The sequence below is a fragment of the Corvus kubaryi genome, unplaced genomic scaffold (assembly GCF_017639235.1).
Source record: "Corvus kubaryi isolate FWS band 111438036 unplaced genomic scaffold, C.kubaryi_AGA036_p1.0 37396, whole genome shotgun sequence".
NCBI classification, from domain to species: Eukaryota; Metazoa; Chordata; class Aves; order Passeriformes; family Corvidae; genus Corvus; species Corvus kubaryi.
In genome coordinates this window covers 1,502,992-1,530,908 of record NW_024581135.1, presented here as the reverse complement: position 1 = coordinate 1,530,908, position 27,917 = coordinate 1,502,992, and the positions used below count along the sequence as shown (strand labels likewise).

Sequence of the window (27,917 nt, the reverse complement as noted above, 5' to 3'; positions counted from 1 at the left end):
TCTTAGCGCGGGAGGCGCGCGGCGCTGAGGGGCGGCCGCGCTGGGGGGAGGCGGCAGCGCCATGAGCGCTCCGGGCCCCGATCCCGCCGCGCCCGGCGCCGGCTCCAGCCTCGGCCCGCTGCTCCACACCCTGGGCGACCCCGCCGCCCCGCCGGGAGAGCTGACGGACGCGCACCTCACCATCGTCAGGTGAGCGCGGGGGGACGCGCACGCTGCCGGAGGGGAGGGGAGGGGAGCGGGCGGCCTGAGGGCTCGGGCCGGCCGGGCTGGGCCGGGCGTGGGAAGGGGGAGAGCCGGGAGGGCGATCGGAGGGGGGAGGTGCTGCCCCGGCTGGGATCAGGGAGGCAGGGCTGGGGACGGCGTGGCCGCGGGGGAGACCGCGGGAGACACGCGGGTCTGGGGGGAGGGAGAGGAGGAAGGAAGAGGGAAGGGAGGGAGGAGTGAGGGAAGGAGAGGAAGAGGAGGGAGGAAGGAGTGCATCGCTGTAGGGTCTACGCATCCCAGAGCCTTTCTCCCCTCCTGGATTTCTTGGGGAATCATCAGAGGTGGCTGAAGGAATGTTGGGAAATAATAACTTTCTTTTAATGCCAAAAAAAAGGAACTGCGTTGCAGCTTTATGTTTGGAAGAGTGAAGTTTTTAGTTGTGTTTTTCGGGTTTCGGAGCGATCGTGCCTTGTTTTAATTGCATTTCTTTCTGGAAGGTGCTTCTTGCCCATGAGGTTGTGCCTGTACGTGCATCGTTCCGATTTTATCATGTGCAAAGGCACGAGCTCTTGCTCTCCGTGTCTCCCTTGAGTTCCTGCCCTTAGTTCTGCAGTGGCTTTTAAAGCTGTAGCTACTCAGATACCAGATTTTACAGGTTTCTAGAAATAACTGACAGCAAAAAAAGTCCTGATGTAAGTATTAAGCAGCAACAGGTTTCTCAGGTTGTCCTGGATGACTGAAGTTAGCACGGTTTGGGTTTTGCTGTAAGAAACTGATAATTTACGTTTTATGGGGTAATTACGGCTCTCCTGCAGGGATGTTCCTCACATATGTGCAAAGTCATCCTTGCTGGTTGTCAAACAAGGATTTTCCTGCAGTGGGGAGCCTGCATTCTGGAACTGCTTATAAGGAATGTGCTTTTTCAGCTCCTGTGTTTCTGTTTATCCGATTTTCAGCAGTCATTTAAAGCTTGCCTGTTAGCTGTTAATGCTTTCTAGAAGCTGACCAAAAAGTGAAAGCCCTTAATGTTTGTGTAGATGTTCTATAAGCAGAAAACGAGTCATTGCTCACTTTGTGCTCTAACACAGGATTTTGCTGCTGGGTCAGACCATGTGGTGGCATTTTTGCTCTTTAGCTCCTTCAGTGTTGTGTCAATTTCTTTCAAGAAAGCTCACCGCTGTGTGTGAGAAATTGAATGTTAAGTCAGTTACAAAGTGTTTAACCTGTAAATATTGTTTGTTTTCCCTTCCTCTCCTTACAGTCGCTTGACTGGTGAAGGAGGCAAAGCATTCGCCGCAGATGTCAGGAAACACTTCCCTCAACTCTGCAAGGTGTTTAAGGTATGGTTTTTCCAGTCAGTTCTCTACACTTCAATGAACAAAGATGTATTTTGGTGGACAAGGTCAGTGGGCATTGAAAAACAGATTTGAATTCATTTGTAGAGTCACAGATTCATTAAGGTTGGGAAAGACATCCTAGATCATGGAGTCCAATTTTTAATAGGAATGCAGGGTAGTGATAGAGTAGGAAGGGGGTTTTTGGCAAAATAGATCTTCCCTGTGATGAGGAATCACTGCAAGAAAAAATAAAATGCAGGGTCTTGGGTGTGTTCAGGCAGTATTGCACAGTCAAATCTAATCTTCCAGCCAGAAGAGATAGCTGCCTTAGAAACACTTCAGAATTCAGAATATGCAGTAAGCATCAAGGTTTTTTTAAGGATTAATGTAAAGATTGTTTTTAGCCATTGTTCCCTTTTGTTTTAGAAGTTTAAAAACAACTGGAGGGTCAAGTGATAGAACATAACATACATAGCCAAGGTGGAGAACTTGGGATGTTTAGGATTTACTTCAGTAAAGATGTCTGAATTACTGAGAGCAAAAATGCTTTCAGTACCTCAGAGTGTTTTATTGATTTGCCATGTATGGAATTCAGGGAGGATTTCCTACATGGGTGCATTTTTCACCAAGTGTTTGCTTTTGTCAGCTTCCCAGCAGTGTTGGTGTTCAGACAATAAACTCAGTACTTCTCAGCTATTTTTCTAACCTGAGATTCTGTGGGTTTGGTTTTTTTTTTCCAGGCACACATTTCTAGTCCAAACTTGGAGCTCAGTAATGCAGCATTGCAGGCCTTGGGATTCTGCACTTTTAATTCAAATAACACAGCTGAATTATCTGGTAAGCAAAGCAACCTGTGAGTATAAATATATACATCAGAGTTCTTTCTTTATGCCTATCTTGGCATTTATTTTAATTTTGACCAGGTTTTGTCTTTTATATGAGCAGTATGATCAGTTCATTAATTACATCTTGTACACAAGTCTGGTGATACTTTTTCATGCTCTCACACTGATTCTGTTGTACTAACTCCTAGTTTCATTAAATGCTTTGGTAGCAATTAGTACAGTAATTAGTTGTGTGGAATTAGTGATCAAAAAGAAATGTTCACGTGGGAAAAGAGTGAAGAGCCTATTTTTAGGGTTTGGGCGTGCACAATAGTGCTTTTCCATGTGTTCCAGCTTTTACTTGGAGATTTCTGGTGGTTCCATCAAACCATTGAGTGGTTTGAGTTGGAAGAGACCATTAAAGGTCATCTAGTCCAGCCCAAAATATTTCAAATTAATCTGAAGTAATCCAAAATCTTATGACCTGCATTCCTAGAAAGTACTAAATCCCTTTCAACAAAGGTTTTGTTGCTAAAAACTTGAGGCTTTGTCTCGAGGTAAAACCACAGGGTTTTGGTAACAGGGGAGAGGGCATTTTTCCTGTTTGAAACTGGTTCTTTTGGTTCTCCTACTCAATTTTTTCAGTGTCTTCTGCTTTCCTATTATTCAAAATTTCCCCTGATTTCCTGTGAGAATGAGGCATCTCTAATAATGTCTATGTGGTGTCTTTTTTTTCCTCCCATAACTCATTTTTTTAATCTGTTGATAAATTATAATTTTGTTAGAGAATGTCAGGCTCCAGGAACCACAAAGCCCTGAAAACAATGGGGAGGGAGGGAGGACAAGCAGCTCCTGTACCTTTGTGTGTACATTTGACTGGGGAGAAGAGTGAATGTGTCCTTACATTTCTCTGATTGTGAGATCGTTCACCCACAAAGTGCAGATTTGTAGTAAATCAGACTTTATTAGCCTTGAATTTTAAAGGAACTCATGATTTCTCCATCTGTGTTCCTAGCTGGATGTAAGTTCTATATTAAGCTCGTTAATTTTTATGTAATAAGCTACAATTTTACCACCTTTAATAATAAAACCTCTTGTAGGCCCTAATGTGAATTTATGTCAATATAGCAGTGAGATTGACCAAAGTGCTGCTAAATTCACTTAAAATCCAAGAAGTTTTCAAGAATTAAATACTTATTCTGTAGTTCTGGTGTATTTAACTAAAGTTGTCTTCTAATTTTATGGATTCTTATAAAGGTAATCCAGATGTACAACAGTACTAGTATTTATATATTAATATATTTTCAGCTTTTTGGCTACTTAATTGGGAGAGAAAGTGCTCCAAAGTAATGCTGAAGACAATGGACCCTGGGCAATGTTAAGTGAGCAGAATGACCTGGCCTGTAATGAACAGGATTTGAGGGTTTGTGTGTTCTGCTTTCAGCCACTGAAATCCAGGACCTGCTGTCAGCAGTGAACAGCGTTGCTGTGAAATCCTCAGACAAAAACACTCGCACTCGGGCACTTTGGGTCATCTCTAAGCAGGCATTTCCTCCAGAAATTGTGAAAAAGGAGGTGAGTTTCTTCATTTTTCATTTTCTGGCGCCTCATTTCTCACAGAGAGGAGGCTTAAGAAATTGTTTAAAAAGAGGTGAGTTTCTTCTCTTTTTTTTCTGGTGGCCAAGGCAAATCCTTGGTCACTCTCCACTCAGTAGCTTTTGAATCTGAAGGCTATTTCCCATCAAATCTGACAGCCAAGTATGAATTCTTGGAAAACCTGAGCCAGTAATTATTGCTTTCCTTGAGGGAGAAAGCTGCAGTGTGAGCAGTTGTATTAGAAAGCAGTGAAACAGCACAGAGGAGAAAGGTTATGAATATTGCAGTTTAAAACGAGACCTGGCATAATCCAAACACAATGAAAAATGAAATGCCTAATTGCAGCTCCTCATGGAATTATTTGTATCTAGGTGCTCACTCTGCTCTTCTCTTGTTTCCTCAGGTGTCCAGTATTCTCTCGACCCTGGAAACAATCCTGACTAAAGGAGAAGTTCAGTCTGTTGTGGTTGAATATGAAGCACTTAATGTTATTATACGGTGAGTGCTCTGCAGTATTCACTTGTCATCCTTAATTTGAGGGGGAAACTCTTCATACAAAACCTTAGTGGCACAAAATATGCTAAAGAAAAAAAATTTTAATGCTCCTTGAGTTGTTTAATATGTTAAAGATTGTTTTCCTCCAGTGTTGTCCTGGTTTTGACTGGGCTAGAGGTGATTGCTGAGTGCTGTGGTTTGGGTTTGGGATGGGAATAATGTTGATCACACAACATTAGTTTGTGTTTTAGTTACTGCTGAGCAGTGTTTGCTTTAAGTCAAGGTCTTGGCAGCTTCTCACCCCACCAGTGGGGACACAGGAGCTGGGAGGGGACACAGCTGGGACAGCTGATCCCAAGTGAGCAGGGGATATTCCATGGAATATGGCATCGTGCCCAGATGGGAACTGGGGAACTGCTGGGCAGTGCGTGGGAGCAGCTGCACTGTGCACCACTTGTGCATTATAACTGCAAAAGATCACCTTAATAATGACATACAGAAATCAGACAATGTTCAGAGGAAAGCCTTGCTTTCATTTTTAATGGCTTTTTAGGAATTATTTCCCAAGTCTCACCTGTGCTTCCCAAGTCGTGTTCATTTTGTTTCCAGAACCTGCCTGGTTGAGAAATTCTCTGCCATTATTTGGGGGTTTATTTAAAAATATCCCCTTGGCAACACATTTTAGTGCAATGTTTCCCATAACACTGTTGTGATTCCTGTCTAACTCCAAAGGTGACTTTTTAGGACTGTCACTGTGAGCACATTGTTTTGGTCAGCAGAACTAGAATATTCAAATTTTATCTTTGTAAATATGTTGAGCTTGTAGCTTTACTCTTGTTTAAGTATGCTCCTCAACTTCTGGCATCTGGTTTGAGCTGCAAATCTACGTGAAAGTGAAATAGTTCTTTTAAAGAGTGCTTTTAAAAAGTGTAGTGGCTTTAATAAAATGACTTGAAAGGCAGCAATTTTCCTTAGTGTGCAGCAAATTCTCCATAAACTGTAGGGATGGGGCTGTGACTTTGCTGGGTCAAAGGGGACACTTGACAAAGTTCCAGGATTTCTAGATACAGGCTGGTTTGAATGTATGCCAGGTATTCCCATTTCTGCCAGGTTTTTTGGTGTGTGTGGGATGGTAAAAAAATCCGGAATTGTTTGTCATGGTGTGCTCCAACAGCTCAGGAATAGGAGGATAAAATCAGAGCTCTGACCAGGCCAGTGTTCATGGAGTCTGTGCAAACCTGGCTTGAGATGTTCCCAAAACAGGTGGGAGTTGTTCCCAGCTGTGGGGGAGCTGTCTGGGCTGCTGGGAACACCCAGGGATGGCTGCTGTGTAGACTTTCTGTGGGCATTCCTGGTGCATTCCTGTCAGGCTCTCGGCTCCGTTGCCCAAATTGTTGTGATGAAACAGAAAGGACAGCTCTAAAGTCAGTTTATTGTTCTTTTGGAGAGGTTTATCTGAAATAACACCTGAGCTTTGCAGTTTTTAATAAAATGTCAAAATACAGTTGATTTAAAAGTTTGGAATGGTTTCCTATAAAATCACAGATTGAATTAGAGGATTTATTAATGATAGAAAGATAATTTGAGTGCCTGAGCAGTCTTGCTGATCTGTAATCCCTATTTTTGGGGTTTGTTGGTTTTTTTGGATCCAGCTTAATGGAGCAAACTCCAGCCCAGATGGGAGAAGAGGCTGTGAGGTGGGCAAAGCTGATCATCCCCCTGGTTGTCCACTCAGCTCACAAAGTGCAGTTAAGAGGTGCCACTGCCCTGGAGATGGGAATGCCACTGCTCCTGCAGAAGCAGCAGGAGGTGGCAGCTGTCACCGAGCACCTGATGACCACAGTGAGTGGCAGTGCTGGGCCTTTGGGCCAGAGGCAGCAGCAGGAGGAACTGGGGGGGTTGGGTGGGTGGGGGGCATTGATTTGAGTTCCTGTGCATTGCCAGCAGCTTCTTGATGGCAGAGGTTTTAATGGAAAAATTCCTTTAATAGCAGTGTTAAGTACAGGACCACTGCAAAACGGTGGTGCCTGGGTAGGAGACAGAATTGGGAGGCCTGAGAGTGGAGATGGAGGCAAGAAAGCAAAGGATACTCAGCATTGTCCATTCAGATTCCCCATCCTGTTCAGCAGCAGCCCCTTGGTGGTGTTGGTGAAGCTTTTCATGTTCCCCTGCACTTCCAGGACTATGGACTTGCTTGGCTTCTTTCTTTTGCCTTTTTCCCTGCTGAAAAACCAGAAAACCCAAACAAGCAAGGTGGTGTTTGGGGTCAGAGTGTGTTTTGATTTTAGAGTTGCAGAAAATGCAAACATTTTAGGAAATGGATTTTGATTTGTTGGTTGCTACCATCAGAATAACAACCATAAATTTCAACTGAAAAGAGAATCAGGTGGTAGCAAATGCTCTGTGGTACAGAGTGAAATCCTTCTGATGTAGAAACAGGTTGGTTGTGTCCCTAGACATTGGTATGAGTGTATAGTTTTTAGAATATTTTAAATATATTTCTTGTAGAAATTCTGTTTCTTTCTGTCTGCAGAAATTAATTTCCGAACTTCAGAAATTGTTTTCTACAAAAAACGAGACCTTTGTGTTAAAACTGTGGCCCCTGTTTGTGAGATTGCTTGGAAAGGTAAGCAGAAAGACAGCCAAGAATCTGTAGAAAAGGAGTTTTTACCAGCAGAAATCTCTTAATTCTCAATTTCTTCCTCCTCAGACTCTGCATCGCAGTGGCAGCTTCATCAACTCCCTGCTGCAGCTGGAGGAGCTGGGATTCCGCAGTGGCTCCCCAGTGGTGAAGAAAATTGCCTTCATTGCATGGAAGAGCCTCATTGATAATTTTGCTCTAAATCCAGGTAGATTTAAAAAAGAAATAAAAATTAACCTGAATTGTTTTGCCTGCTTTAATACATAACTGGAAAAAAATACTGTGTTAGTGGTCAGTGCTCTGGTAGATACCACTGGGTGTGCACATAATGTTGGTGTGTACATACACATGGTGTGTTGAAACAGATAAAATTCAAGGTTTGGCTTTCTTCGTTGTTTTTTTTTCCTTGTTTTGTTTTCTTTTTAAGGCAAGGTGATAGTTGGATCATTTGTTCTATCCTAATTGTTCTGCTGAGGCTGGTAGAAATAGAATAAAATTAGTAAATCGTGTTTTGTAATGCTTTAATTGATCCAAACAGCAATGAAATGGAGAATAAAACATTCTGTATATTTTATTTCGGATGGTGTGGGTTAACTGGACAAGGGCAATGCTTCAGGATTCCAGAAGTGTTAAAAAAAGTTGTTTTAAAGGTCGAACCTAGATCTGGACAAGTTTTACGTCTAGCTTGTGTCAGAGCAGTATTTTTTACCTTGGTTGTGCTGCTTGGTGTTCTGAAAGGAAAACTGTTTGGTTTTCCTTTTCCTGGGGCAGATGGGAGCTAACAGAGCGAGCAGGAGGGAATTTCTTCCTGTTCATCACAGAATCCCAAAATGGGTCAGGTTGGGTCACCTGGCCTGACCTCCCTGCTCAAGCAGGCTCAGGTTGGAATTCAGAAAATTTCATTTCAGTCTTGGTATTGAAAAGAAAGACTTGATTTTTCCAGAGTTATTCTAGATAATAATTAGAGCAGTAAGACAGTCTGAAAGGCTGCTGTGTTTGAGTTTTACAGATTGCCAGTAATTGAATTGGAAGCTAAAATATATTAGAAAAAAGCATAATGGTTTAATCAAATGTTGCTGTCCTGTGATTTAATTATTTATATTGCTTAAAATGCACCTCTTTGGTCTCCCAGACATCCTGTGCAGTGCTAAAAGGCTGAAACTGCTGATGCAGCCCCTGAGCTCCATCCATGTGAGGACAGAGGCTCTGGCACTGACCAAACTGGAGGTGTGGTGGTATTTACTGATGAGACTGGGACCTCACCTGCCTTCAAACTTTGAACAGGTAACAGCTGAGAGCAGCCCTGATCCCTCAGCCTGGGTGGGGGGTGCAGCTCAGTCCCTGCTTCATTCTCATCTGGTTTGTTACTGAAATACAAACTGCCTCAGGGAACCAGTTTTCACTCATGTGACTTACAGATTGTACAGAAGGAATATTTGGGATTTGCATTCCCAAAATATTGGAGAGCCTGTGGGAATGTCCTGTGAGCATCTCTGAAAATCTCCCCTGAGTGCCATCAGGGATTATCAACGTGTTAAATAAGGGCTGGTTTGTCCTTTCACCAAGAAAGGGTGTGCTTGGAAAAGGCTGGCGTAGGAAAACTGAGGAAAAGACCATAAATACTGAGGAAGATAGAAGGAAAAATGACCCAGGTGTTTCATTTCTAGTCACATTGTAAGTGGAATCCAACACCTGGATTTCATTAAATTAATCTTCAAGATAGGAGTAAAGGGAGAGAAAAGTATTTTCTTAGGATGATCCAACTGTACTGCATCTAACAGGAATTTTTGTTTAATTAGACATTTCTAATTCATTATAAATACCCAGAAACTCTTGATTTGTGAACAGCCCAGTCTGTGATATTTGAAATGTGTGGTTTAAGGCTTGCATGTGTTGTAGCTGTTTGCCCTGAGCTGGGATCTCTCTGCAGGTTTGTATCCCATTAATCCAAAGCACCCTGAGTGTGGATCCTGCTGCTGCATTCCCAGGAACGCCCTCACGCCTGCCAAGCAACCCCAGCTTGGGCTCAGCAACCCCTGGGCAGAAATCAGGTATTGAAACATCAACCTGTTGGCATTTCCAGCTGCATTTCAGATGCAGAGATTTGTCTGTTCTGTTTATGGTGTTCATGCTTTTTCATTTATAATTACCATTCTTGAGAACAGTGCTTTTCCTGCATGGTTGCTGCAGGGCTCAGAGGTACTGATTTATACTGGGTAAAACGAGGCTGTTCCAGTCAGTATTTAAAGTTTAAAAAGTTGTGCCAATCACAGTGTGAGGACCAGTTTTAATGTCCTGAATTGTGTTCTCTGTTGCAAAGGAACTTTGGGTTGAAATTTATTTTTTCATATATGTGCTATTTTTATATATGTCCTTTTATTTCTGTAGCATTTTTAGTTTCGCCTGAATAGAATAAAATCTTGGAATGGTTTGGGGTGAAAGGGAGCTTAAAGCTCATCCCAATCCACCCCCTGCCCTGGGCAGGGACACCTTCCACTACCCCAGGGTGCTCCAAGCCCTGTCCAGCCTGGCCTTGGGCACTGCCAGGGATGGGGAACCTGTGCCGGGGCCTTCCCACCCTGACAGCCAGGAATTCCTTCCCAATACCCCATCTAAACCTACCCAGTGATGATGATCCATCAGTAATTTTAATACTTTAAATACACGTGAAACCACATCTATTTGAGCTTTATTTCTAAATAGCCAATGAGGGACTCCTGCTTTTTCTTCCCTTTCTGCAAGCTTGGCATCCATGACTTGTGCCACTCTAGACTACCTCCTAGTAATTACTCCTAGTAATTAGGAGCCTCAGTGATGTCCTGGATGTGGGGAGTTTCCTGTGTTCCCTTCTTTAAAAGGTTCATCTTAGTCCTGTGAGATCACAACTGAATTGGTCAAAATGTTTTGCCAAGGCCTCTTCAATTTGTGCTCCAGGTGACAATTTCCAATGGAAACTGTTCTGTAGCAGCAGAGTCACACAACAAGAGTTCAGTGACCACGTAACCACAGCTTCCATGGAGATCTGTGTGGCCAACATAAAGTTTGGTGTCCCAGAGTTTGCAGTTTTGGGCAGATAATTTATACTTTGAAAACACCTGGGTGTGGCTGTGATGGCAAACTCCACTTACCTGAGATACCTGGCTGCCAGAGGTGCCTTTCAGGCAGCACTGCTCAATGACTTGTCCTTTTCCTGGGAGATTTGGGGCTGGTGGATGTTCCCTTTCCCTGGAATTGTGAGGAACTGTGACTTTTGTCCCTCCCTCAGGTCCTTTCCCGTTTGTGAGCCCAGGCACGCCCAGGATGGCCCTGAACACCAGCACAGCAGGAGTGGTGCTGTTCCCTTCCATCCAGCTCCTGGGAATTGAAATGCTGCTCCACTTCCTCATGGGACCACAAGTTGTGGATTTTGCTAAGCAAAACAAACTGGTTCTTAGTTTAGGTATATGAGGTTTATTTATTTATTTATTTATTTATTTATATTAAAAAATATTTGCATTATCTCCCATTTTGTCTATTGAAATGTTTTAAACATTTAAAACTGTTTAATAAAAATTAAAGATGGTTTAATAAATCCTCTTTAAGATAAGTTGTTTTCATGTTAAATGCTGTAAGTACACGTACACTTGATTATTTTTTAGGCTTATTTTCCCAGTAAACAGCAAAGTAACAAGTTTATGGAATATGTTTTTTTGTTCTTGTAGAGCCTCTCCAGTACCCACTGATCAGTAGCCCTTCTTTTTTTTGTAAGCATGCCAGCACTCTGATAAATGCTGTTCAGGATGGCTTTATTGCAGTTGGAAAAGAAGTTCCTGGTAAGAACTCAGTGATGCAATTGAAATATTTCCTGGGAAATAAGGGGGCAAGGGAAACGTGAGAAATCAGCACTTTGTGTAATGTCCTGATGTTACATGAAGTAGAACTGGTCTGACTTGCATTGCAAACTTGAGTTTGGCCTAAATCACAATCTGTCCTTTAACACAGTTTGGGTTTTAGCTGCAATTTTGTGGAATATTTTTGTTGCAAACTGAATAAATCCATTGTTACCTTGCAGATTGTTTACTGAATGTTATCTGGAAGGACATAAATGGATATGTAAAAACAGCAATTGAAGCAGGTAAAAAGTGGCATTTTCTTTAATTTGTCATTGCTCACCAGTCAGAGGTGTTTTGGTTTTTTTTTTTTAACTGGACCATAAATTGTTGATGCTTCATTGCTTGGATTTAGTCTGAATCAATAATTTTGTTTTATTTTAAAGCAATTTCAAAAGGAAAACAACCCCACCTCAGGTCTTTAGTATTGAGGAATGGAAACATTTAGTGGATTACTCAAGGTTTTTGACTCTGGTGCCTTTTTTTCTGCATCCTTCATTTTTCTTCTTAGTAAACTGTACTGTCTGCAGATGTGTAAAAGTTGTTTCCTATTTAAAAAATGTCCTTTATCCAAAAGGCTTTGAGAGTCCAGAATATTCTTAATAATGAAAACTTCTGTATTGAAAATCTAACTGCAAATGAAGAGGTGTTCTTGGGATGAATACAAAATTCCACAACTTGAAGTGTATCAAAATTTAAGTCCTTAATGAAACAAAGGTGTTTCCATTTACTAATTAAACTTGGAGGTTTTTATTTAAACTTTGGAATTTCAGTTATGTTATGAGCAGAATTGGCACCTGAATCTCTGAAGTATTTGGTAAATGTTTACAAATATACCCAGAATTTTTTTGCTCTTGCACTAGAAGTTCTAATGATGCTCAGTGGCCATTGCTTTGTTCTGCTCTGACTGGAAATGTTCTTTATTCCAGGAAACAAGAAAGAAAAGCAAGGCTCAGAAATACTGACCATGTTACTCCAGGCCTTAAAAAACACTGTGAGATCAAATTCTCTTCCTGTGCAGAAAATACTGGTAAGTTTTTCCTTAAAAACATTTTCAGATTTAGCAGCAGAATTGGGTACATGCTTCTCTTATGCTTCAAAAAACAGTTTGGAGACTTCTTGGTGGAATTTTTATTTGTTTTTACTGAAGGGAATTGTTTGAATTTTGCTTTTATTTGTGGTGTTGCTTAAAATATTTAAACCCTCAGAAAAAATGTATTTACATGTATTTTTTTTTTTTTCTTTTCCCCTACTTAGTCCCTCATTGACATCACTGTCAAGGAGTTGCCTCCAAAAGTATTGGGATCACCAGCTTATCAGGTTGCTGATATGGATCTTTTAAATGTAAGTCTGAATTAATTCTGGGACTTTATTTATGCTAAAAAATGTATTAGGAAGTGAAATTATTTCATGTTCCAGAATGCAGACTTTGTTTCCAGGCCTCACTTCTGAGGAGTAATTTAACTGTCTCTAATTAATGAACTGAACCCTGAAATTGCTGCAGAAAAAGGGCTGATACTCATTTGTGAATATCATGTGCTGTGTTCCCTGTGCTGCATCAGAGGGGAGGAACAGATAATAAAATATTTAGAAAATAATCACAAAAATAACCCTGTGGAAAAAAGGCTGAAATGATGCTGAATTTGGGGGAATGTTTGTTTGGAGAGGAGCAGACTGAGTAGGAAGGAGTGTGCTCCTAGTTGGAAGTTTTAATTGGCAGATATTAAATACATTTTGTTAAATACTCTTTAACACTAGCAAACATGAAATATTTGTGGTAGATTTGAGCAGAAGTCATCCAAAAGATCTCTTGCTGCAGCCTGGAAATCGGCAAATCCCAGGATCTGGCAGCAGCTTCAGGTTTCCAGCTTTCCCCTCTCATTTTGATTTTGAATTGATAATTTTTGACAACTTCTAATAATTGTGAATTTCTGACTCAGAGTTAAATAGAGTTTATACTTACTTGTGTAAGTGAGGCACCTATTTCATGTGATCAGTGCTGTTTGAACCTTTTAAATTTCTCTTCCAAGGGAACTCCAGCTTTGTTCTTAATCCAGCTGCCTTTCCATAATAACCTCTTGGAATGCTGTGTGACAGATGAGAGGTACGTGGAGCCTTGTGGATATTAAGCATCCCTTAGAAAATACCACACAAGTTGTTTTTTCCTCTGATTTCAGCTGGGGAAAAAAAAAAAATCTCTTACCTGTGGAATTTCCTTCCCCAGATTCTTTGTGATTCTGGAAACTCTGGTGGGTTATGTCCTGTCTGGGCCCACCTCGGCCCTGGCTTTCAGTGAGTCTGTGATCTGTGTCATTGACCAGAGTGCAAAGCAGGTGGGGAACAAGGAGCACCTCTGGAGAATGTGGAGTATTGTTGTTAATCCTCTGACTGAGTGGATTAATCAGGTAATTAATTAATCAGTGGCTTTTGGTTCTCTTCCCCACCCCAGAAGCCCACAGGAGAACTTTGTGCTGAGCATTTATCTTAATGGTTTTTTAGGAATTATGTGTCTTGAAGTGATAGTGAAATCAGATAGCTTGGCATAATCCTGCTGTTAAAAAACCATGGAAAGCTTCCCTCCAGAAGCTGTTAACTTTCAAATACCATGGGTTTGTTTGCTTGGTGTGAAAATAAAATAAATCCCAGATTGGGGTGTTCAGGATGTAATTAGACCAGAGTTTTACTCATGTTAGATGTCTTTAGTGTAATGAGAACCATATAAACTGTAATATTTAAGAGGTTTTGCAGCTTATTTACTAGAAATACATTGGCTGTGATGTAGGAGTTGCTGAACTAATTAATCCTCATTAGTCATTAGACCTAAAATTCATAGAATTTATGAAGAACGTTTTAGGTGCTGTGACTACAGCATCATGTAGTGACAGACACAGGGAATGGCTTCCCACTGCCAGAGGGCAGCGATGGATGGGATATTGGGAAGGAATTCCTGGCTGGGAGGGTGGGGAGGGGCTGGGCTGGAATTCCCAGAGCAGCTGTGGCTGCCCCTGGATCCCTGGAAGTGTCCAAGGCCGGGTTGGACATTGGGGCTTGGAGCACCCTGGGGTAGTGGAAGGTGTGGAATGAGATGGGCAGGGGTTGGAATGAGATGGGCTTTAAGATCCCTTCCAGCCCAAACCATTCCATGATTCTCTAAGTGTTGTCATCACTGCAGCTGAAGGAAGTGGGAGTACCTGAGGCCTTTCCTAACAGATGGGTTTTATTCTTGGAATGAAGTTACTTTGGCATTTAGAAACAGAGCTTTTTATCCTTTGGTAGCAGGATCCTCTTGAACTCTTGAACAGAATATCTGATTTCAAGCTGTGCTTATTACAGTGAATCAGGAGCAGCCTTACTCGTCATCCCAATTTTGCAGCTTCATTAATCAGAAAACTGTTCTTGTTGCAGACTAACGAGGTGAACCAGGGGGATGCCTTGGAGCACAACTTCAGTGCTGTGTACAGTGCTTTGTTGCTGCCAGTATCCCACATCTTCCCTGCTCAGGGATTCCCACAGGTAATGCATAAAATTAATTTATATAAAATTAATCCCACCAAATGCATAAAATTAATTAAGAACAAGGTGGGGTTTATAAAATCTCTGAACTCTCAGGGCTGACTTCGCTACCATGGTGTACCTACACTGCACCACAGATTTAAAACCCTAAACCTCCAACTTAAAACCCTAAAGAACGACCTGGCTTTTGACAGAAGAAGAAAAAATAAATCAACTTTTCTCTGTGCACAGATATTGATATCTATGAGCTTTTTCTCTCTTTCTCTGTGACAGCCAACTTTGAAATCCTTGTTGCGCACGTGGTCAGACCTGTACCGAGCTTTTGCTCGCTGTGCTGCTCTAGTTGCAACAGCAGAAGAAAACCTGTGCTGTGAAGAAATTTGTGCCAAAATAATATCTGGGCTAGAAGGTGAAACTCCAGTAGTGAGTATAAAACATACAATTTAGCAAATCTCTTCTAAATGATATATAAGAACGTGTTGTAAATTCTAACGGAGTGATTTCTGTAGCGTGGGGTGGTTTGGGTGAGACTTTAAGCTTTAAGAATTCTTTTTGCTGACAGGAGGTGGTAGACAAATGAAAGAAGGGAGTAAAATTAATTATAAAGCTTTAAATATTCAAATAGTTAAGCAGACTTTAGATTTGTCTTTTGACTAATTAATAATAGTGATTAATGAGTGTCATCATGGTGGTAAATGGGATTTGTGCAGGTGAAATGTGTTTATAGGTGGGATTAACAAATACCACAAACCCAGGCACTGCAATTAGGAAGGAGGAGAAACATGGAACCATCAGCCTTGTACACTGAAATTCAAGGATTTTACTTCTAAAGCTGTATACAAGAGAGAGATTTTGAAAGAATCAGCCTCTTGTTACTGGAATTGCCTGTTCCCAGACCTACACCACAAGGGGAAGGGGTTTAACATTAACTTTGGGATATAAAATCCTTCATGCTTAAAGTTCATTCATGAAAAAACACTGTGAAAGAAACAAGAGAAAAAAAAGAGATTTGAAAACCTGGAATTAGAGGATTGCATCATTATAACTTACCTTGGATACTGCTGCTGATAAACATCACTTTCAAAAATCAGTAATTACTAAACAGGCAAAACTTGAACAGTTTAAGAGTTCAGTGTGAAGTTATATTGAAACTTCTTTTTAGCTCACAGTATCAGTGTTCCTTATAAAGCAAGTTTGGCCATATATAGGAGGATTTGGATGGATTGAGGGAGAAAAAAATTAATTTTGATCATCTTCATGCACTAAAAATTAATTGTGCTTTGACTGTAATGGCAACTTAATTGTTGTGCCTGTAAAGGCTTTTCTGGCAACCAGGCTTTGTCTTTGAGCACACAGTGACCCTTGAAACTTAATTTAATTGATGTATCTTAAATCTGACCTCCCAGCTGCCTGTCACTGTTTGCTGCTTTAGACACTGTATTTATATCTTATTTATTAGAATGGGAAGCTCATCCTCAGCCGTTTAAATGTGTGTACTGAAAATGGAATTTTATCAGTCTGACCTGATCATGCAGAACAATTTCATCCACCTTTAATTAAAAATTATTTCTTTGCTGTCCTGAACATCCAATGTGGTTTTTTCTGTAGTTTTTCTCTTTTGAGCTCTGCTGAGGGTGGGTTTTTTGTTTCTGAGGGTTGGTTTTTTGTTTCTGCTGGTTGATTTCTGTTTCTGATGATCTCTGTTTCCTCCTCAGATGTTTTTCATGCTGGAAGGCCTCACCCACCTTGTGTCAGTCATGGTGGACTGCATCAACTTTGCACCCTATGGAACTAAATTCCAGCCAAAAACTAGATGTAAGGAAACACTTGGATTTGGGGGTTTCTGTGTGTGGCTTCAAGAGTTGCTTAAAAATTAAGAGTATAGCAGAAGACAAAGGGTCATTGTGCATAAAATATTCTTTGTTTTGTTTCCTATTCCCACTTAAAACTGCTAAAGCTGAAGAAATAATTTCCAAAAAAGCATAATTCAGTAAAAAGGTAATTAAAATTTTTCTGCTTCATGGGAATTTGTTAAAGTAGTAAAATGTAGTGTTGGGCTACTGAAGGAATGAAATGCTTTAATTGGAAATGCTAATGAGGAAAAACATAATGTAAACTTCACTTCCAAATAAATAAACTAATAAAAATTTATATTTCTCCTTCCCTCCTGTTCAGTGTTCCAGAATTTGTGTATCAGGTGGTATCTGAGGAGTGGTTGCTGTTTCTTTTCAAGTAGGCATTAAAACCTTAAAAGCAGAGTCTGACCAGCCGTAAATATAAATGAGAAGAATAGAAATCAGATAAAATTATGCATTAAGAATGTCTTTAATTTGTTAAATAAATTCTTAAACTATTTATAGATAGATTTAGTTTGGGGATCGAAGTTCTGCCTCTCGTGCAGACTCAGTGTTCAGCTGTGTTCTATTGTCAGGCATGTTGGTTAAGGAAAAAATGGATTTTTTAACTGAATTTTTGAATATTAGCTCCCCAGACACCCACAGATTGGGCTAAGAAGAAAAAGGAGCCCCTTGGCAAGCTTGCCTCTCTCTTCAAGCTCCTGCTGATGCTCCTGAACTCTTTCCATGAGTTCAGCTCCAAAGAAACCCATTCAGAATCCCTGATTTCCGTGGGACCTTCCCTCCTGGCTGCTCTCCACACCATCATCAGCCACATCTCGCTGCCTTCACTCATTGGCACCACATTTGCCATTTTTTCCAAGCCCTTGGCAGTGTTCTATGAAAAAACCAAGTGAGTATTGGAAGGCTGGGTGGGATTTTGGTGTGGGGAGTACTCTGGGTGCTCTGTAGTTGTGTGGGATGGAGCTCGGGGGTTTGCAGGGCTTCAAAAAAGCTCCATATTTCACATTTTTATCTCTTCAGAGGGACTGTGTTGGCATCTCTGCAAGGCTGAAAGGTTTGGTTTCCACCTACTGGGAATTTTCCTTGGAGGGAAGATACTTATTAATAGAAATTTATTTTCTAGTGGGCACTGCATAAAATTTTCTAGGAAATAAATGATAATTACTTGATGCACCCTCAAAGCATAATTTTTCATTTTTAAGCAGAAGGAAATACTGAGAAAAACTTGGCTTGGTGCTTTTTTCTTGAGCATAGTTTTCCTTGGATTTATTCATGAAAATGGAAAAGTTGTTGTTTTTTTTCTTCTCTGAGCATCATTTTTTTAAGATTTAGAAAAAGGAGAAGTTGGATAAATATTTTTGAAGGAACACATGTGAGAGCAAATAAAAATTTGGGAACCTGTTCAGCTTGGAGGACACAGGTGTATAAAATGAGTTACTGAATGCAGTTTCCTCACATTTTTCTGGATAATTGTACCTAAGGATTTATGTATATGGAATGTATTTATTTCTCTGGAATTGCTCAGTTTATGGAATTGCTTAGTGGTGCTTCAGTATTTTAAAGCAAATATTTCAGCTTTTTAATGCAAATATTTATGGGGCCTGGGAAATGTGTTTGGGGAGAGCATTAAGAAGGCAATTAAAAGTTAAAGCTTTAATTCTAAATTTGTACTAATTACTACTGACATTTGCTTTAATTTCTTCTAAAGTCAGCATATCCATGGAATTGATAGGATAATCTGGGAAACTCCATCAGGAAATTGTTTAATCCCCCAATTGAGGCTCATTTCACAAAGTGATTCCATCAAGTTGCTCACTAAAACAAGTGTGCAGTGCTTGAATGGATGATGTGTGAAATTTTGGTGCTTGGGATAAATGAAATAGCAAAATAGGAATTTATTTCATTTGTTTTGGCAGGCTCCCTGAGGTACCCAAAGTCTACAGCAACCTTAACAGCAAGGTAAATTTGCTACAGAAATCACTGGGCTTGGGGAAAATGGGGGACACCAGAGTTCTGCCATTCCTCCTGTATTAAAAAAAATACAAAATGTGATGAGGGTAGAGATTTAATTTTTAAATTCTTTATTTTTGAGGGGAGGAGCAATCAGCTCTTGGACTTTTATGTGCTGTGACATTCCAAGTTGTTTATAATAAAAAACTTTTAAATAAGCTTTAAATTCAAATATTGCAAACTTTATGTGAAAAGTTAGATTAAAAACCCCCTGTTTTTTGTTCTCCCTGAGCTTGAGAAGCTGCTGGCAGAGATCCTGCAGTGCCTGCAGTGTCACTGCCCGGGCTCCTGTGACACTGAGCTCCTGCAGCAGCTCTGCCCCGTGCTCTGCGTGGGCTTCCAGCACAGGAACAAACAGATCCGCCACCAGTGTGCCCAGCTCTGGAACTCCACCTTTGCCAAGACCTCCTCTCTGACTTACCCCGAGGAATTAAAGTAAGAAACAGGTTTTTATTATTTATATCTTTCCAGGAAGAGCTCTCAAGTTGTCTTGTATCATTCTGAGTCCTTGTGCAAGCTGGGGGATCTTTTTGTTCCAAGCTGCTGCTCTTTTTCTGCACCTTTTCCCCCTCCCATAAATATAATTTTTTGTTGTTGTTGTTGAGCAGATCTGTGTTAAGCCAAGCCAAAAAGAAAATCCCTCTGCTGCTGCCTGGTTTTGAAAGCATTGAGATGTCTGAGGAGTGCAGTGGCCCCTTCTCTGACACGGTAAATATTCTGTTGACCCCAACAGGGATTTCATGGGAATTGCTCAGCAGGGAGTGAAAAGTCACTTGGGATTTTTAATATGATTGACCTGCACTGGCTTCATGTTTAGAATGATAAACTGTGCTGGGTTAGTCAGAAGACTCAGATGGTTCTTAGCACTTCCTGCATTGCAAATTTTGGGTTCTGTGAATTTATTTGAAATAATTAATTTTTTAGGTTGTCCTCTACATAATTTAGAGGAGATTTGGGAATGAGGGATGGTTTTATTCTAGAAATTAACACAGGGTGGGTTTTGTGAGCTTGGAGTTTCTTCACACAGTGCATTCGTTGTGTTTTTATTTGAATAGATGGAGAATTCCCAGCTGGATGCAAAGATCAGTGGAATGGAGGTGAAGGTGGGACAGAAACGAGATTCGATATTGGCACAGACGAGTGAACCAAAAAATGATGGCAAAGACAAGTCCAGCAACGTGCAAGCAACACCTGCAAAGGTAGAGTGTTCCCAGAGAGGTGCCCTGGAACCAAATCCAGGATCTTCAGGACAAAATCCTGAGTTTGGGGATGCTGAAATACTTCTTTTGCAACTTCAGCTGCCCATCACACTCTGATTTAATATTCCAAGTTTTGGGGAGGGGTCAGGCTGGGTGGGAGGATGGGAGATAAAAACCTCAGCCCTCACTCTGGCTGGAGGTTGTGACAGATTCGGGTCTTGGTGGGTTTTGGGGTTGGCAAATCCCTCACAGGATCTGTTCCTTCAGGAATTCCTGATTTTCAGTTCCTCTCTTGTTCCTAACCCAGGGTTTGGGTTTTTTATCTTTCTGCAGTTGAAACTAGAATTTTCATCTCCTAAGACTACAAGTGAGACGCTTCTGGAAGAGGAGAAATCTGTTGATTTTGTGTTTATTCCTCCCGAAACAAAACCAAGAATATTGACAGAACATCAAAAAGAAGTGCTAAGGTCAAAGAGGTCTGTCTGTTACTGTTTTAAACTTAATGTGAAATGTCATTCATTGGGTAGCTGAGCTTGACTTAACTTCAGTGCCTGTTTCTCACAACTACCACAGGTAATTGAGTCTTGTTCTTCCATAAGAGTTACTAAGTTTAAAGCTAAGAGAGTTCCTTGCTTTGCTGTTTTGAAGCAACCAAATTATTCTTGCAATTGTGTTTCCTATTTTGATTAAATGCACTCTCTCTAGTCTGTTTGGAGTTTGAGAATTTGGGGTTTAGATTTTTACTTCGTGACTCGCAGTGTGAAATAAAAGGTGTCATTTTTCATAAATCATGGAAATGAAAGGATTGGGTAAAACAATCTGAGGAAAGGACTCCTAAATGTAAAGAAAAATCTTGAGCCAGCAGCATGTCAGGAGTTAGGATATTCCCAGACTCATCTTAATTGCAAAGGGATCTTTAGAATGATCCTCTTTTTAATGTGAGAAAATAATATTGGAGTGGTTTTTGTGCTTAGGCATCAAAAGCAGTGTGAGGAGGACTTGTGTGGCTGGAACTCCTCTGGTTTGGGTAGTCAGGTGTTGATGAATTCTTTTTCAGTGGGATCCCAATCACAGCTTTTATTCCCCAAAAATAAAGATTTAATGCAGCTGAAAATAGTGGCCTTAAAATACAGAGATAATGAATTTCAAAGAAGAGTCTGACATCCCATTCCTGATTTTGTTCCAGAGTTGATATTCCTGCCATGTACAACAACTTGGATGCATCACAGGACACCACCTCATTTTCCCAGTACACTCAGAGCCAGGAAGATTCTTTGTAAGTAAAAGTGCCCAGTTCTGGTCCCTGCAGGTGTCTCCTTTTGCACCAACGCTGATTCCAGTCATTCTCTTTTAGGGAAGTACCACCTTCAGTAGAAAATGCCAAAGAAGACACTGCAAACCAACCTCAGGTAATTTCCCATTGTCTGATGGTGATTAAGGTACCAGAGTTTCTACCACAACGTGACTTTTTTGTGACTTTTTTCCATTCTCAGCACCAGGTGAGAGGAAGTTTCACACCATTGCAGTGCTGTGTTCTGCTTTCTATCATTTATACCTGGCAGGCCCAGTCACTGGGTATTTGATTTCAAAATGGGAGGATTTATGTGAGCAGTTTCTGATCACTCATGTGCCTGTGCTGTCACAATATTTTATTGGCGTAAAAACCATTAAATCCTAAATTCCTTTTGGGGAGGAACTGGCTGAACAACTGCTGTGCTGACTGTAGTGCCAGTCAGACTGGGTAAAATACAAGCTTTTAATAAAAACTGGGTTAGTAGCAAGTTTATTCATATCTCTGGCAAAACTTAACACATTTTTTGGAGTTCTTTGTTTTGGGATTAAATGTTTTTTTAAAAAAAAGTGTCTTTTATAACTACCAGCAGATAATAAATAATTTGAAGGAAGGGTGGTTAGAAAAGCCTTGTGGGTGTGTTGTTTTCTGCTACACCAGAACTGTATTTGAATATTCTGTTCACAGGACGAGTACAACTATTTCATTATATTCCTAGGACAAATATTTTGCTGTTTATATTTTTGGGACAGGAGGAAAACGCAGGGAGTGAAGGATGTCAGTCAGAGGAGAGCCCAGCCTGCAACAACAAGGGCGAGTCCAAAAATGAGACAGCTGAGATGATCCCAGAGGAAACATCAGTTGGAGAGGGATTGGAGACAAGTGCTATGGAAGCAGCTTCCGAGGAGGCCTCAGCGGGGAAGGAGAGCACCTCAAATGTCAGCAACAGCGAGGAGGAGTCCAAAAATGAGATAGCTGAGATGATTCCAGAGGAAACATCCATTGGAGAGGGCCTAGACACAAGTTCTGAGGAAGCAGCTTCTCGGGAGGCCTCAGCAGGGAAGGAGAACACCTCAAATGTCAGCAACAGCTCAGCTTCCAGCGACATCATCTCTGGCACCCCCCAGCCCGTGAGCCGGCGCCAGTCCTTCATCACCCTGGAGAAATTCGGGGCTGCAGAGAACAGGCCCTTCAGCCCAGCCCCACTGAACTCTATGTTAGAGCTCTCTGGGAGTGCTGCTGGGGCACAGGAAAACACCAGTGGCAGCAAGGCCAGTGCTAAAGCAGAGAAATCTGGAGAGGAAAATAAAAACCCTCCAAATCCCAAGGCTGATGTGGGGGTTACGGCGATCCGCAGGGTGACGCGCCGGCAGAGCAGAATGGAGCTGCAAGGGAACAAATCCAAGCTCCTGAGCAGGTCAGAGGAGTCCCTGGCCTCTGACAGCCTGGAAAGCAGTGCTGAGCTGTGCTTTGCAGGGGAGGACGTGGAGCATGTCCTCCTGAGCCAGTCCCAGGCTCTGCACTCCGCGGAAGCAGACATCAAAAAAGCCGAGGATACAATCGCAGAAGTGGAAAAGGCCCAGGCACTGGACATGGACTCGAAGGAAAACACCCCCCCAGACACCACCAGCTGCTCTGAGCAGGCCCCAGGGGATGACAGCCAGGTGCCACAGGTGTCCCCTCACCAGAAGCAGCTCCGGCGTTCCTCCAGGAGACGCTCAGAGACTGTGGAGAGCTCCTCAGGGAGCCAGGAGAAGGAGGATGGGCTCCCAAAGAGAGACAGGAGGAAAGAGGAGGAGAAGGCTGGGCAGAAGAAGCTGTCACAGGGTAAAGGTGATGGATCCCAAAAGCAGAAAGGAATTCCTGGGAAAACAACAGAAATCACAAAAGAGGGCAGCCAGCCTGAGAGAGTGGCAGAGGACTGGAGCTCCAAGGACTCTCCTGCTTCCCGGGGCCTGGATGAGGATGGGAGCAGAGGTGGCAGGAGGGCAGAGGATTCCCCCAGGGCTGAGGGGGAAGCTCAGGCCAGCCTCAGCACAGCAGGGCAGAAGGTGGTGGAGCGCCCACGGTACCACACCAGGAGATCTTCCCAAGGTTTGCTCTCCAGCATAGAAAACTCCGAGGCCGACAGCTCTGAGGCCAAGGAGGGCAGCACGAAGAAGAAAAAACACATAAAAGTGAGGAGTAGAAGCAATTCTCTTGAGGGTAAAGTGAAAGAGGGACAGCCAGGGAGCCAGAGCCTTGAGGTGTCTCCCCAAGGGAATGAAACTAAGAATTCACTGGAAGCAACTAAAGATGAACCTGAGGTCAGCACAGGTGCTGCAGTGACAGCTGAACCAGGTGGCCTGGAAATCCAGGTAATTCCTGCAGCTGCTGGAAAAGCTGTAGGGTCTGGCAGCTCTGAGAGTCCCGGTGCTCTTCAGGACACCAGCCTGGAGCAAAACAAGGGTGATGCTTCCATGGAGTCACTGAGCAGCTCCTGTGTGTCTGACCAGGATGGGAGAGCAGCAGAGGAAAACCAGCAGGAGGAGAAGCAAACCAGCACAGGGGACTGTGCACCAGCAGCAAATGTTTCAGGTGCTGAGCCCTCCTCTCTGCAAAGCCCTGAGTGTCCAAGCAAGAGAAGCAAAAGGGTGAAAAAAATCAAGAGCTGTGATTGCTGCTTTAAAAAGCCAAAGCAGCAGGTGACTGAATTCAAGTTCATGGAATTAAAAAAGGAGAAAACTGAGCTGGAGGAGCCCCAGACCACCCCAGTTGAGACACCTGTGAATGTTTCTGGTCACTCAGATTTGGAGGAGAGCTTGGCCCTGGCTCCTTGTGCAATGAGCACTCCATTGCACCCTCCCAAGGAACCCAGCACCTTCAGCATGGAAAGCCAGGGAATTTCTGTGGATAACCTGCAGGGCAGCAGTGTGGTGGTGGAGGAGAATCCAGAGGGTTCAGCAGGTGAAACCACTGACTCCATAGAGGAAATAAAGGAACCTGCTGAGCTGAAGGAGGAAACAGAACAGGTTCTGCCTGAGAGTGCTCCAGGAGAGCCCAGGGAGAGCTGCCTGGACTCAGGGGACCAAGGGGAAGAACCAGCAGCTGCAGAAAAGGAAGAAATAAATGAAAATGGACAACTCGAAGAGGTGCCCCAGGAACTGAATGCTGACAGCAAACCTGAGGAAAAAGAGATGAAGGAGCTAGAGGGAAATCAGGAGGATAAAGGAGAAGCTGAGAACACTGCAGGAGAAACTTGTGGTGTTGCAGATGAAGAGGTGAAGGAGGAACCGTTGGAAACTGAAATAGAAGTGGCTGAAAACGTGGCCTTGGAAAATATGAGTGTGGATTCCCCTCTGAAGGTGGAAGGGGACCCCTCAGTGCAGGTGACTGAAAGCCCCACCAGCCTCCAGGCTCGCTGCACATGGTCCCCCTCAGCCTCCCCATCCACCAGCATTCTGAAGAGAGGGGTCAAAAGGAACCAGGAGGATGACTCCCTGTCACCTGCTAATAAGGTATCCAGCGGGAATTGCGTGATACTGGGTTCAGAACTGGGATGGGGTAACTGTAATAGTTCCAGATACATTGAGTTACTGGTTTCCACTGTGAGTAGCCTTAGAGAAAAGGTGACGTTTGGGTTTGGAATGTGCCAGCACTGACAGATTTGCGTTGTGAGGGGTTGGGTGAGGGGTTTTATTTTGAAACAGAGCACCAGAGTCTGTTCTGCCTGGATCACTGCAAAGCCAGGATCAGCATCCTCAGGGTCATCCATGTGCATGTTGAGATTCCTTTGGGAGTCCTTCCAGTCTGTCCTTGGCTGAAATATTTCCTATATCGTTCAAGAACTTCAGTGATTCCAAACTGAATTTTTTTGTCTCCTCAGACTTCACCAGGCTGTGCTGGGTTCAGTTCCCACTCTAAAACCTCCTTCTCTCCTCCTCAGATCCGCCGAGTCTCCTTTGCAAATCCCATTTTTCAGGAGGGCCTGGCAGATGACATCGACAGGAGGAGTCCTGTCATCAGATCCCATTCCTCACCCTCTTCCAGAAGTCTTAAAACCCTCTCTAACATGCAGGTCAGGGGAAATTCTGTTACAATATTATGTGTGTCCCAAGCATTCATGTATTTACATGAGTAGCATGGTTTTAGTGCATGTCTGTAGTCAGTTACACACAGTTGTAAGAGATGAGGATCAGAAGTGTAAATATCAAAACTGCTTTAGCCTGACTCGTTCTGTTACTCTGAACTCAAGTGAACTCTGAGGTTTCAGGAGCTAAAATCTAACTATTAACTGAATTCCTACTTTTAACTGAATTCCTACCACCCTGAGATATTTTTTTCCTCTTTTTCTATCCAGCACATTACCACTCCAACCAAAGGATTTCTGTCCCCAGGATCTCGTACCCTTAAATTTAAGAGCTCAAAGAAGTGTTTAGTAAGAAGTGCTTTGGTTCATGTTTCTCTTCTATTTTTTTTCACTCTATTCAGTGTGTGACAGTTAATTTAATACTTCCCCTGTGTTATCCCAGATCACAGAAATGGCCAAGGAATCTCTGCCATGCCCTTCGGAATTTGTGTATCCTGCCTTGGCTGGCTGCAAAGCTCCCGTGGATGTCATTTTACCTCAGATCACATCCAACATCTGGTGAGTGGCTTGTTGCTTTTGAAGGTGGCATTTCAGTAGAAACCGAATTCTTACTGAACCTACAAAACCAGAATTTTAACCAGAATTCTTTAAAAAGAGTAGGGTTGGTTTGGTGAGGGAGAGACTTGACTCTTCTGGAATTCTTCAGGTACTTTTTTGAAGACTGAAAAGCTCCCCAGGGATGGAGACTTTGTGCAGGGCCAGGAGTTGGATTGATGATCCTGTGGGTCCCTTCCAGCTTGGGATATTCCCTGATTCTCTGCCAATAACCCATTTTCCCTCCCCTGCTGCAGTGCCAGGGGCCTGGGGCAGCTCATCCGAGCCAAGAACATCAAGACCGTGGGAGACCTGAGCACTCTGACAGCTTTGGAAATCAAAACTCTCCCCATCCGCTCTCCCAAAGTCTCCAATGTCAAAAGAGCTCTGAAAGGATACCACGAGCAACAGGTAAAATTGAATTTTAGCACCCACGAAGCCAATACTGATGTAATTAACTGCAGGAGGAACTATGTGTTTTTTCCGTCATGAAAAGTAACACTTTGAAACCTAATCCCTGCTTGTCTCAGTACCACAAATTCAAGATACAGATGAGCTGGTTAAATTATTATTATTAACAGGAATAGTGATTGGATTATGAGGCTAAAATATATCTCACCATGTAATTTAATGAGTTTTTTCACTTCGAAAATGTTTTCTCTCTCCAAAAAATGCCCAGGTGAAATCTCGAGTGTTGGAGGAAAGCACAGTGCCTGAAGATGCTGAAAAGCCTGGAAATAATGTGGAGGAGAAATCTCTCTGTGGAGATGAGGAAAAACTTGCAGCAGGTACCTGCTGGTGGCTTTTTGCTTGGGACTTGGAGGGTTCTTCTGTCTTGTCTTCATTCTCTCCTGGTGGGAACACCTCATCCTTTTATTTTGAGTTTAGTTTTATTGTTACAATCACGATCAAACCCAGCAAAACTCACCCTAAGGAAGGGTAGCATGGACTGCCTTTGCTGGGTCCTGTGGAATAAATACTTTGTAGGCTGCTTGAGGATGTTACTTTGTACAAAAGCAGCTGGAATTCTGCTGGATTTTCCTCCACTTCTCTCCTTTCCCTCCTTACAGATTTGGTCGACGCAGCCACCACCAACAGCAGCGAGCAGCCCCCAGCAGATCTCCTGGGGCAGATCCAGGCTCTGGCTGCTCAGCTGAGCTCCGAAGATCTCCATGGATATTCTGGCAGGCAGCTGTTTGAGATGCAGGAGAAGCTGGCAGGGATGGCCTCGTGCATCCTGAGGAACCTGCAGTCCCGCTGGCAGTCCCCTCCCCACGAGGGCCCCAAGTAGCTGCTGCCCACAGCTCAGTAAGGAGGAGTTTGTTCCAACACTTTTCCCCCCACTTGTTTTCCTTACTGCTCAGTTACTCCTTAAATTCTGCATTTTGTGCTATAGGAGATTTTTTTAAACACCTCCATAAAGTCATTCTTTTTTTTTTTTTTCTTTTTGGTTGGTTGTTTGTTTTTTTCCTTTTGGAGATTTTTTTTTTTTTTTTGGTTGGTTGTTTTTCCCCCCTGATCTGTGGGACTGTTTCCTCCCTGGCAGAGGTGTTTGTATTGGATTGCTATGCATCTTTCTTTCAGGCAGTGAAAGAAAACCTGACAAAGCTGTGCAATAGCAAAGACTGTGAAAACCAAACCAACAGAGTAATTAAATTATTTTTTCAAATCCAAAGTGTTCTTACTGCTGCAAACTCTTGCTGTGGGGTAAGAGCTGGAGCTGGCAGCTCTGCTCCCCTCCTGCCCCAGCTGCTTCCTTTGGAGCTGCTGAGACTTTGACAGCACACGTGAGGTAAGCTGGGCTTAATTCCTTACAGCAGGAGCCTGGGATTTGTACTGGATCTATTTTTCCATGTATTTTTGTACGACTCAGACTAAGGAGTTCTAAGCAAATGTGCTTGTACAGGAGAAAGACTCTGCAAAGCCTCCCAGGCTTTGACCCATGTCCTTTGCTGGCAGCAGTTCTCCTTGTGGAAAGACTTTTTTCCATGAGGAAATGGATGGATTGGACAAGAGCTCTTTGTATATTGTGTACAGACTCACAGCAGATGTTGGGTAATAATTTATGGAGTTCTAATTGCATGGACTGCATTGCTGCTTCTTGGAGACCTTCAGCCAGAATTCCCGGGTTTTCCTCTGGAATTCTGATCTGTATATATTGTACTGTAGCTATCCAGATGGATGTTTATTGAAATGAACTGCTGCAGGTGGTTTTAGAACTTTTACATGGGCAAATAAAAGAGCAAATAGTTCCCAAACTTGTTCATGGCTTTGTGGTTTGGTGGTTCTGGTTTTTTTCTCTCTTCAGCTTCCTCTCAAATGTGGATTCCCAAGACTGGGAGGGACCTTGGAATGTCATCACTGCTGCTGTAAGGTAGGAGCAGGTCCTTGAGGACAGGCTGGGATGTGGTGTTCA

The 27,917-nt window shown here is 42.6% G+C and overlaps 1 protein-coding gene across 2 annotated transcripts; it reads left to right on the top strand.

The window, feature by feature from the left end:
- Nucleotides 1-24: 24 nt before the first annotated feature.
- On the top strand, nucleotides 25-27,763 carry RIF1 (replication timing regulatory factor 1). 2 transcript variants are annotated; one of them, XM_042040356.1, is made up of 35 exons: nucleotides 25-189; nucleotides 1,466-1,544; nucleotides 2,282-2,378; nucleotides 3,810-3,940; nucleotides 4,365-4,459; nucleotides 6,109-6,298; nucleotides 6,990-7,082; nucleotides 7,167-7,305; nucleotides 8,230-8,381; nucleotides 9,028-9,148; nucleotides 10,363-10,536; nucleotides 10,799-10,909; nucleotides 11,149-11,211; nucleotides 11,896-11,996; nucleotides 12,224-12,310; nucleotides 12,997-13,070; nucleotides 13,191-13,371; nucleotides 14,372-14,479; nucleotides 14,753-14,902; nucleotides 16,195-16,294; nucleotides 16,963-17,227; nucleotides 18,255-18,297; nucleotides 18,581-18,783; nucleotides 18,957-19,056; nucleotides 19,404-19,547; nucleotides 19,881-20,023; nucleotides 20,734-20,823; nucleotides 20,902-20,956; nucleotides 21,591-24,335; nucleotides 24,764-24,895; nucleotides 25,178-25,255; nucleotides 25,350-25,465; nucleotides 25,759-25,912; nucleotides 26,181-26,289; nucleotides 26,572-27,763. In XM_042040356.1, the coding sequence occupies exons 1-35, from the start codon at nucleotides 62-64 to the stop codon at nucleotides 26,790-26,792; spliced, it is 6,972 nt and encodes a 2,323-aa protein (XP_041896290.1). In that variant the 5' UTR covers nucleotides 25-61; the 3' UTR covers nucleotides 26,793-27,763. The 2 variants fall into 2 exon arrangements, with proteins under 2 accessions (XP_041896290.1, XP_041896291.1); XM_042040357.1 differs by lacking the exon at nucleotides 25,178-25,255.
- The last annotated feature ends 154 nt before the right edge of the window (nucleotides 27,764-27,917 follow it).

Excerpts from the sequence above, each read along its gene's own strand:
- RIF1 (XM_042040356.1), top strand. The coding sequence starts at position 62 with ATGAGCGCTCCGGGCCCCGATCCCGCCGCGCCCGGCGCCGGCTCCAGC. Across the intron at positions 24,896-25,177 it reads AAACCCTCTCTAACATGCAG|CACATTACCACTCCAACCAA; the intron begins GTCAGGGGAAAT and ends TTTTCTATCCAG. Across the intron at positions 25,913-26,180 it reads AAGGATACCACGAGCAACAG|GTGAAATCTCGAGTGTTGGA; the intron begins GTAAAATTGAAT and ends AAAAATGCCCAG.